Below are 11,242 nucleotides of genomic sequence, written 5' to 3'. Positions count from 1 at the left end.
AGAGAAGGAAAAATATATTTTGGGAGAACAAAATCTTTTCCACTCAAATTGTCTCGTTTCCTTGGAAAAATGTTTTTATTTTCCGTAAACACCCACCTAACAATTTTAGACAGAGGATAAGGAAGTGTGGAGTGTTAAATTGCTAATGTTCCTATGAAAACCTCTATAACTTTGTTCTTCCTCCATAGTGAAAAGTAGGTTTTATGACCAAACCACGTAACTAAAGACTAATACGTTAGTTTCAATAAAAAAAGAAAGACTAATAACTTGAATTAATTACAACTATGGTTTTGTTTATATATGAAAAATATAGGGAGAATGCAAGTAATGCAACATAGTATATCATGTTGAAGAGACAAATAACACAAATATTTTTAGAGGGATTGGGCAAAACACCCAAAAGAAAGAGAGAATAAGACGACAACCCACGTCAGAAAAACATCGAGGGGCAGGTCCAACAAGTCAGAGGAGGGGGCGTAATTACCGTTTTGGACCTTTGCGTTTTGAAAAATTACAAACGGTGTCCTCCAACAAAATCCGTGCAAACTCACGTTCTTCATTTTCTACTACGACACGTGTCTTTCTCACCCTTATCTCTTACCCGATTTTAATTGAATTCCCCTCCCCCTTAATTATCTCCCGTAAATTCTCTCTCTCTCCTTCTAACTATTTTAAGGCCGCGACTTTAGGGCATAAAGAATAATCTCCGGAGAATAAATTCTTTAGGGAATCCATGTTTTTCTGTGCATTCTCGGGATAATATTATTTTTTAACCCAAAAATTTACTTGATCAAACATTGCCCCCTAATCTTCATCTTCTTTATCACCATCACCACCACAACTTTCCACTACCACCATTTTGACTACCATTTCCTCCTCTTCTCTCTCCTTTCTTCACCTCTCTCACTTATTCTTACCCCCTCTCTCTCGGTCTATCCCCCTCTCTCACTATCCTTCTATATTGCTCTCCCTATCTATTTCTTTCGATCTCTCGTTGTTTCTCTCTCAATCTTTTATTGTTTCTTGATTGATCTCTCGTTGTTTTTTCTCTCTCACACACATACACTGTTCCGGCGAAGGAAGTGTTCCCTTCGCCATAACCAGACCTCACAGAATTTGGCGAAACCCTTCGAGTATTTCGTGGCCACGAAACATTTCGTGGACATAAAACGTTTTGTGACCTTGACCATTTCGTGGCTGCAAAACGTTTCGTGTCTGCAAAATGTTTCGTGGTCACGAACTCTCTGATCTCCATAGAGAGATCTATACATACTGCAAGAGAGAGAGAGAGAGAGGGAATGAGATAGAGGTTGCGAGAAAGAGAGATAAAGACTGCGAGAGGAAAAAAAGTAATCTACAAAGAGATTACAACGAAAGAGAGATGAGAGTGATCTACAATGAAAGAGAAAGATCTAGAGTAGAACGACAAAGAGATAGTCAATGAGAGTGAAAGAGATGGTGAGAGAGAGTGAAAAAGATGGCGAGAGAGAGAGGGAGAGAGAGAGAGAGAGAGGACGCGAGAGGGAAGATGAAGATTAAGAAGCAATGCTTGATCAAGTTAATTTTTGGATTAAAAGAAGAATATGCACTCTAAATCAATTTTTATTGACTAATTCTTTATTCCCCGGAGAATTTTCTTTATTTTCCAAAGCCGCGACCCTATTTTAATTGAGTTTATCTTTCTAAATTTTTCTTTACATATTGGTCATTTACAAATTTTCTCTGTCCAGTCTTTTTATTTTCTCCCACACATAGTTCCTCTCTCCAATCTCAATATATATTTCTTTCTATCTTTTCATTTTTTTCTCCAGATGTTCTACTTTTTCAACTTATATTTTCTTTATTTTTTGTAGTTTCCCATTGATTTGTTTCATGATTACCCCATTGATTTGTTTTCATGTTTATAAAGAACGAAAGATAATCTTTTACACAATTTTGTTATTTACTGTAAACAATAAAAATTTCTACACATTCTCCAAAATGTAAACTATTTCACTGAAAATTCAAAGGACATTTTGTTATGCCCTGGACATTTTGGTATGTACTGGACATTTTGGTATTTACTGGAAACTTTTTGAAAATAAAGTATAGAAATTTTGTTATGTACAGTACATAATAAAATTTCTTATACATTCATTCTAGAATGTAAATTATTTAACTGAAAATTCATAGGACATTTTGTTATGCACTGGATAACTTTTAATGTACTGGGCATTTTTTTATGTACTGGATACTTTTTTAGAAGAAAATATAGAAAAATTTAATTAAATTTTGTTATGTACAATACATAAGAAAATTTCCCATACATTCCTTCTAAAACGTAAACTATTTCAATGAGAATTTATAGGACATTTTGTTATTTACAGTACATAATAAAATTTGTAGGACATTTTTTTATGTACTGCACATGTTTTTATGTATTGGGAATTTTGTTATGTACTGGTTACTTTTTGAAAAAAAAGTATCGAAAATTTTGTTATGTACAGTACACAATAAAAATTACTAATACATTCCTCCCAAAAGGTAAACTATTTCAATGAAAAAAACTTCAATCCTACAAATCAATTAATAAGGACGAAATTAGGGTCTTGAATTTAGATCTAAACCTCTTTGATCTTCACCGAGAGAAAAATATCAAATCTAAACTTAGTAATGAATCTCCTCTAAAACTTGGTAATGAATCTCCCCTGAAACACAATCCTTCTCAATATCATAATCAAATGTATCAGAAAAATAAGAAAAATTTCATTTACATATATGAAACAATTTTGATTCACACATGTAAAGAATTTCAATCCTACAAATCAATTCATAAGAACGAAATTAGGGTCTTGAATATAGTTTTAAACCTCTTTGAATTAAACTTCTTTGATCTAAACCTCTTTGATCTTCACCCACAGAGAAAAATATCAGATCTAAACTCGGTAATGAATCTCCTCGACAACTAACGAATCCCTCTCCAAAATCATAATCTAAATTGGTTGGTGATCAATCCTTATAAAAATGAAACTAATAAATGTAAACAAATCTAGGTTTTCGAATAAATTTCTGAAGGGTGCTATTGTGTTCTTGAAGAATAACCCGACACTCCAAAAATTTAAATCTAAAAAGTTGCTCTCGTGAATCTGGAAAGTTAAAGTAGTTTGGGTGGGTGCTATTGTGTTCTTGAAGAAACACCCCACTCCAAATATCTAAAGAGTTGCTTTCTTAAATCTGGAAAGTTAAATTAGAGAGAGAAAATGAGTAATACAGAGGGAAGAGGCGGAGAGAGACAAAGAGATATTTAACTCATTTTTCCTACTTTTTTTTTTGTTGTTGCAAGAAATAACACAAATACATGGAAAACAAAATGAAAAGGAACATTTTCATTTATATATTTTCAATTCAGAAATAGGGATATTGATCATATATAATGCAACTGTATTCTAGTACAACGTCACTTAGGATTTACACTATTTCATTTTCCCCACAGTTCTCTTGTAGTGTAAATGTTCAAATAAAAACACATTCTCAAGATCAATGACATACAACCACCTTTTTCCTTTGATCTCAACATAACAAAGTGTTAGGTTCTTTTAATCCTAAAAAAGTTAAACAAGAGAGAAAGATATAATTCTACTAAAATGTGAGCATTTGTCCAGGACGGAACGAAAACGTGTTGCTATTGTTCTTCTAAAGGTCTACTCTCTCTATCACTTTTTGTATTACGAGTCCATGGCGATTGCTCCAGGAAGAGGAACGACTAGGTTTAGAGGTGAAGGCGTGTGGGTTTTGAGCGAGATGTGAGAAATAGCACCAGTACCGCTTCCCAACAATAAATTCTCCTTCGGTCTTCCTATGAGCGCAAGTACGCTTCTTACTTCATTTGCTAGCTCTATTATCGAATCGTCCTCATGACCTGTTAAACAATTTCATTCACAAATTACACCAGTGTAAGTCTAGTAATCCCCACAATACACATTAAAAAGAAGGCAAGAAGGCTCCAGTGAAGTACTTAATATTCATACCAAAAGACCGAAATCGGAAATAGATGTTATTGGTCACAGTATAAATGTTTAATCGTAACGTTCATGGTTAAAGTGCTGTCAGATTTGACGATGTCAAGTTTTGAAAAAGACATGAAGGAAATTCTTACCAATATCAGCCAAGGCCTTCTCTAGCTTGAAGAGATATTCTCTGTTGTTCCCACAAGGGCCAAAAGCAGTTGCAATTTGTCTGAAAAATGACAATGAGAAGTGAGATAAAAGAACAACAAAATGTATCAAAAAAGTAGAATTGTAACACCAATTTTACACTTCACCTTGCCATTTCCTCCAAAGGAGCAGGCCCTAGGTAATACTTGTTCAACACTTTGTCTGGTGTAGACGTAAACCTGCAAATTTGAAATAGGACCTTAAATTAATTGACCAAATTACGCAAAATTTGAATCCAGCATCGAAGTAGTTTCATGAACACATAAAAACGAAATATAAGCGAGGTACTTACACAAATACTCCGGTTAAAGTCGGCTCAAGATCATCTTCTTCCTGAAAGTAAATAATGAACAAGCCGAGGAACAACAATAGGGTAAATATATGATTCCAACAACAAAATACTCTCCAAGAGAAACAAAATAAACACAATCTTACCTTGTAAAAGTCTACTAATGTCTTCATGTCATACTCACATTCTCTTTTCTCCAAATACTACATAATTAATCAGAAATGGGCATCATTATAGAATGAATATCGTGGTTTGAAGAAAAATCGGTATAAATTTTATTAGCATTTAGTAAAAATGTCTAAATGGAGTACCTCCATTGCCAAACGTTCCTTTTCAGGACCCCCTCTAACACAAAATGCAGCACCCCACTGACACAAAATTCTCGGTAACTTAGTTACACAAACGAATACAAGTCAGATAAAACTATTTATAGATAAAAATAATCTCAATACTTACACAAACATCGCCTTCACTGATTTCGAGTGTACAAGTTCTTGCTGGGTGTTGGGGTGTGCCTCTGTGATCAATACAAGCTGAAACAAGAACCAAAAATATGATTAGCTTCTAAAAACCCAATCTACATTTTATTAAATTTGGTATGTTTTATTTACACAATACCTAGATCGAAGACGCGCTTATAATCCTTGATGAAGCCTATCACTTTTTCGTCAAATTCGAAACCAGGGTTCCACACCAAAGAACCATACCCAAAAACCCACAACACCATGGTTGTTTATCTGCACATAGTAAATATAAAGATGTTAGGAACATGGATTTCCTTATGGGTCAGCCATTATCAAAACTTCCTAGTTTGAAGGGTGTTTACGTTTTAGGTGTTTGTCTTTTTTCAATTTTTTGAAATCTGACTAGTCTTAGTTAGATAAGGGCTCAATAATCAAGTCATCTGGCTCTTAATCAAGATTATTGTATTTACTCTAACTCAAGATCTGAAATCTGACTCGAGGTCTGGATTGACTCGAGTTCGATCTCTGTTTTCGTTCGACTCCTTTGGAAGGTTGATACAAGTTGATTTTGGATTTATTTGGGGACTATCCTCACATGCCCCCTCACATGTGGGGTGGTTAGCCTAAGATTTTTTTTTTTTTTTTCGAGTGACGTGGAGCAAGTGTGACTTTTAAGCCTATCACGTCTGGTCATAGCTCCTATACCATGTTAAGTTTGTAGTCATCAAACTCAAAATCAATTGACAAGTAGTGGAAATGACCTAGACATTAAATTCTTTGTTGCTAGATAGCTCTTCTCTCATGTGAGACTATTCTCGCATAGACAAATTAATCGTGTTTCAAACAATGAGAAGAAACAAGAACCCGTGTCGTTTCTCACTCAAAATCAACCTGAATAAGCCATTCAGACGAATAATATAAAAACAAGCACTCAGAAATGAATTTGATTAGGTCATTTCAGATCAATCAAACAAGTCAATTTTGAATTTAAAAAACAAACACCACCTTAGCCTTATTTCCTCAGAAAATTTAGACTTACCCTAGATCAAGAGTGAATTTTCAACCATTGATTAAACTAATAACCACAAAATTAACAAGATAGCACAAATTATATAAAGAAAAATCACAATAAACCATAAGTTAGAAGCCAATATAAGAAAATGTAGATTATTTGTAGAGAAAGAAATTGAAGGAAACCAATAGGAGAAGAAAATAAAATGTCTTACCTGAAATTTAAGTAAGATTAGAAACACTTTTTGGTGGGGATTCAAAATGAAGTTGATATATTAATTAGAGAAGTAATAAACCAGAAAAGGGGTAAATGCAGAGACTGGAGAGATTAAAGATCTCCTTGAATAAGATTGAGATTTGGGAAATGTTCAAAGAACCAGAGAGAGAAATACCAAATAGGTTTTTGGGGTGATTCCTCTCTCTGATTTTCTCTCTCTGTGTGTTTCTCTTTCTGATTTATGTGTTGGGAGGACGAAGAGGGAGAGAGTATATATATATAGGAAGAATAAGACACATGAAACCAAATCCGTTTGTATTGACCTTTTATGGATACACGTACACATGTATGTATGTTTATGCATGTATTTTATTAAAATACCAACATGACCAAACTACCCCTTTTAGATTTTTTTTTTTGTTTTTGAAATAAACCTTACATTAAAAAAAGAGTAGGTTACACAAACAGTCCAAAATGTTAACAGGAGGACTGAAAAGGTAACAAATATTAACTGAAAGTTATAACTTAGAAATTGCTAGTTATAAGGGGCGGAAGATGAGGCCAACATGTAGGCTAGGGTATTGGACGTTCGACGACGAAAAGTCACAGACACGTGTCCTTGTAATAGTCGTTCGTGTAGCTCAGTTATTTCATCCAACAAACGCCATGGTACAGAATCATAAACGTCCGTTAGAAATCCAACGACGGTGGTCGAGTCTCCTAATATATATCCTTCTAACCCTAGATCAATCGCTAGTTCATCCCCCAGAATAAAAGTTTGAAGTTCGCTATGGAGAGAAGAGAGACGCGAGAAACTTCTGGTTCGAAAATTGAGCACGACACCAACCGACCTTGTTATTGCACTTGTCGAAGCTCGAGTTGAACAAAAAGTCCCATCATCGCTGATTTTTAACTGACCTGGAGGGGGCGACAACCATGTATCTACCTGTGAAACGAGAGCATAAGCGTTGTGAATAAGGAGAGGGAACAATATACCTTAGTGCAAGTGATGATCGATGAAGGACAGATCTGAGATCTACTGAGTTTTCTCGGAAATGATGATCGTTTCTAGCCTTCCATCAACACCAGATCAGATGAGTATATGCTCTCCATATTTCATTTTTTACTTTCTCCTTGTTCAAGTAAATTTCTCAATGTTGCTACTGGATCTGATGTTATATGTCTACCAAACTCCTAATTTGTTTGTTGTAACAAATCTTTGAACTTCTAATATTTGTTTGTTGTAAAAAATCTCAGTGGTTATATTCTTTTTGGATTAGATCATTCATTTTGACTGCAAATATGCAGAAGGTCTCATTTTAAGTGTTTTTTTAAGTGAAGAAAGTAATTTATATTTTCTGTGGTCTTCTACAAATAAGTGCATATTTCAAGATGTCGATAAACTCTTATTGGTATGTCTCATATATTTGGGTATTTGTGCGAGTCTTCATAAAAAAAACTCAAACCTGAAAAATCTAAGTTTGGACCAAAAGAAATTTTGGCCTCATCAAGGAGGAAGGGAAAGAAGTTTAGAGGGGTTGAATAGTAATTTTAGAATGGGGTGTAATCATGAATGTATGTATGTTAAGGGCATAAACATGCTTATTAGATTCATTGAATCTAGACAAAATTAGAAGAATTAACCTGTCCATTTATTCACTTGTACGTTTTGACCTAACCACATGGTGAAACTGGCCAATTGGTGCCTGGGAATAATACAAGTCAAGAAAACGGTTGGATCTTTCTAGGTTCAATGTATCTAGACACTACCTTTTTAACCTCCAATCTTTTTTCAAACTGAATATCCGAATCTTATGTGGATTTTGTCTCACTCTATGTTGTGATGTTTTGTTCAATAATGTGAAATCTAATATGGTTTCTATGGTCCAACATTTGGTAACTCAAGTAGCGGATAATGTGACATAAGTTTTAAAATGGGTGCTTCTAAAAGTACCGGACCAAAAAGCTGCTAGCATCCATCTCCGTTAGTACCAGACCCAACCGCTCCTTTATCTATTAGCACCGTCCAATTATGTAGGTACCGGTCAAGTGGAGTTAATCCTAACCCCTCCATCCATCTCTCACAAAATCAAACCAGAATTTCGGACTGAACAATGATGCCCTAAGGCATACTAGACAGACTGGACCAGTCTGTTCGTTTCCATTAAGTCACGGATTAGCCAATCCGTTACTCTTCACATACTCACGGATTGGCTAATCCGCTTCTCTTCACATACTCACGAATTAGTCAATCCGTGAGTATTTCAATCCACATAGAAACCCCAATTACCTCTCTCTCCCTCTCTAGATATCAATGGACCTTTCTCACACAGAGCATCTATGCTATGTCTGTTTAGAACATACAATGTTATCTTTCTGTTTCAATACTTATTTTCTCAGATGGATATGATGATCTTTCTGTTTCTCACACAGAGCATCTATGATATATCTGTCTAGATTTGAGGGTTAAACTTTTGTACTGTTGTTGCGTTTTGGATTTGTCAAATTGTATTCTCAGTTTAAAGTTTGAAATTTGAAGTAAAGTTCAAGAATTGGAATCTAATAAATTAGTAAAACAATATAATCACCATGAAGCACCTTTGATATGATCCTTTCGTGTAAGAAATCTTTAGATGGGTTCAAATGAATTGTTGTTTTATTGATACAAGGATGAAATCTGATGAGAATTCAATCAGTTTTTCTTTCATGTACTTGGTTGATATTTACTGAGTTCTAGCTACTTGACTGAACAATATAACCACCATGAAGCACCTTCATAAGATGGCTCCAACCCCTAAACCCTAAACACAGGGCCGGCCCTGACTTTTCGGTGGCCCGAAGCGAGGTCTGAAAATGTGGCCCTTTCTATCAAATTGTAAAATGTATTACATGAAAACCGTAAGTACTGCAAAATATTTTCGTCATATTTATAAACAAATTAGTTTTTTTGATGATTACAATCACTGAAATTTTGTTCTTCTGAAATTTTTCGATGCAAAGTCACTAATAATCGTCGAATAATCAAAACTGTCAGACATATCCTTCTCAATAAATAATATAGTTAACCCGTTTAACCTTTCTTGCGACATAGCAGATCGAATATAAGACTTAATCAACTTCAACTTAGAAAAACTTCTTCCTGTAGAGGCAACGGTAACTGGTATAGTCAACATATTTTTATAAGAAACTTATGTGTTCGGGTAACAACCTTTCTTATCTTTCAAAAAATCTAGCACTTCAATTGGTCTTTTGATCTCATTTGGTAAAAGACGTTTCAACACTTTCAGTTTAGAAAATAAGTCTAGTCCGTCTATGTCATATGCCTCATTATGCTTGAAAAAGGTTTCAAGGCAAACACATGAATCTCTCAAATCACCATCATCTTGGGAGTTTAACTTTTTTAACTCAAACAGAAAACCAAATATTTCTTTGTACTTCTGAAATTGCTCGAATCTGCTCTTAAATGAACAAAGAGCATAATCTAATATGTATATGAAATAATTAACTCTAAATGCTTCTGCAGACGACATTGATGGATCTTCACACACATTCTCATCAAACTGTTTGTTTCTTCGAATAATACGTTTTTCTGAAATGTTGCTTCAACTCCCATCTTAATGGCAATCTCTTTAGCTTCAATCATGCCTTCTTCAAACCCCACTTCTCTATAATCTTCAAGATAACGAATGAGTCCGTTCAATTTCTCTAATGCAATATCAGTATTTATATCTTCAGTTTGAAGTGTTTTGCTGACAGAGTTTACCGCAAACAATATATTATGCCAAATAGCCATGCTCAAAGGGAATTCAAAATTTTCAAAGTCTTGTTCTGATATAATTTTGGCATTATGAACTGTTTTTGAATCATTACTTGTCTCCACCAATTCTTCTAAAGCTTCTAGTAATTAGGATTAAAGATTAGGCTTTCATCAATAGTTTTTCGTTAACTTAATAAACCCTACACCATCTATATATTGTCAATCTTGTTATTATATATAACAGGAAAGAGAGGGAGTAAATAAATAGAAATTTAGATTTAGATGAATTTAATAAACTCTGCAACATCTAAAGATCATATATTCATATATAATAAGGAGAGAGAAAAAGTAAATAAAGTGTAGAAAATAGGATTTGTTTTATCCTAAATAACGCAATAACTCGATGACATTGAAGAATCTAAGAAGGGAAGGTGACTAGGTGAGATGAGTAGATGACAATGGATCTCTCATCCCGTAGTGGAGAAGAAGAGGGTGTTCTCGGGTCCGGTTTGACACTTTAGCTTGAACAAAGAAAAGGATATTAGGATTTCATGATTTAGATATTCAAATTTTAAAAAACATTTTTTTTCATGTCAAACAAACTGTTGGGCCCACCATTCATTTAAAAGTCATCAAATTTGGTGGCCCTTTTTACTTAACATTTGTTAAATGGGGCCCTTATAATTTTCTTAGAGAGTTAGGCTTCTTGTATATTTCTTAAAGAAATTAATGTCTTTGGTGGCCCCTAAAAGTCGGTGGCCCGAAGCGACGCTTTGTTCGCTTTGCCTCAGGGCCACCCCTGCCTAAACAACACAACTCAAGTCCTTAAGAGGATACTTGAAGGCTGAAGCTATGCATCTTCATCACAATTCTTGCTTTGAACCTACTTCTTTTGTGGCAAAACATAATTGCTTTTAAATATGTCGAACAAATGGGCTATAACGTATAAAGCTAGTGATAATGACTCGCTCATCTTTCCTCTAAGTTGTATTTGCTAGGGGATTTGTATATGCCATGTTTCTTGGTGGTAACCTTTCATAGTCTCAAACTAGTTCTTACTTCTTACCTGGTCACGTGCTATTTGTTGTGATTCTTTGGGCATGTCCTAAGTTTGATTAGAGAATACAGAGTCATATTGATTGAAAGATTGGAGCTTTTTATCCATCTTTCACAATTTTCGTTAGCTTTACTACTTGAGATTAGAATATAGACATAGGTTTTAGCTCCTGAATTATGGGTAGCCAAGTTTTGTTATCTACCTCGTTTGCCTACATTTCGTATTTTCCGTTGTTTCCATCCGTAAAATATCTG

The 11,242-nt window shown here is 34.5% G+C and overlaps 1 protein-coding gene across 1 annotated transcript; it reads right to left on the bottom strand.

The window, feature by feature from the left end:
• Positions 1 to 3,350: 3,350 nt before the first annotated feature.
• On the bottom strand, positions 3,351 to 6,473 carry LOC147556281 (gamma-glutamylcyclotransferase 2-1-like). Its single transcript, XM_086664115.1, has 9 exons — positions 6,173 to 6,473; positions 5,101 to 5,219; positions 4,939 to 5,015; positions 4,794 to 4,850; positions 4,629 to 4,685; positions 4,486 to 4,526; positions 4,301 to 4,372; positions 4,136 to 4,215; positions 3,351 to 3,898 (listed from the first exon to the last, which is right to left on the bottom strand). The coding sequence occupies exons 2-9, from the start codon at positions 5,207 to 5,209 to the stop codon at positions 3,705 to 3,707; spliced, it is 687 nt and encodes a 228-aa protein (XP_086520241.1). The 5' UTR covers positions 5,210 to 5,219; positions 6,173 to 6,473; the 3' UTR covers positions 3,351 to 3,704.
• Between the last annotated feature and the right edge of the window lie 4,769 nt (positions 6,474 to 11,242).

Source organism: Eschscholzia californica, unplaced genomic scaffold (genome assembly GCF_041429995.1).
Source record: "Eschscholzia californica isolate CP2 unplaced genomic scaffold, dmEscCali1.0.p SCAF_2, whole genome shotgun sequence".
Lineage (NCBI taxonomy): Eukaryota > Viridiplantae > Streptophyta > Magnoliopsida > Ranunculales > Papaveraceae > Eschscholzia > Eschscholzia californica.
The sequence above is the reverse complement of the archived record's forward strand: the minus strand, read 5'-3'. Positions and strand labels throughout refer to the sequence as shown.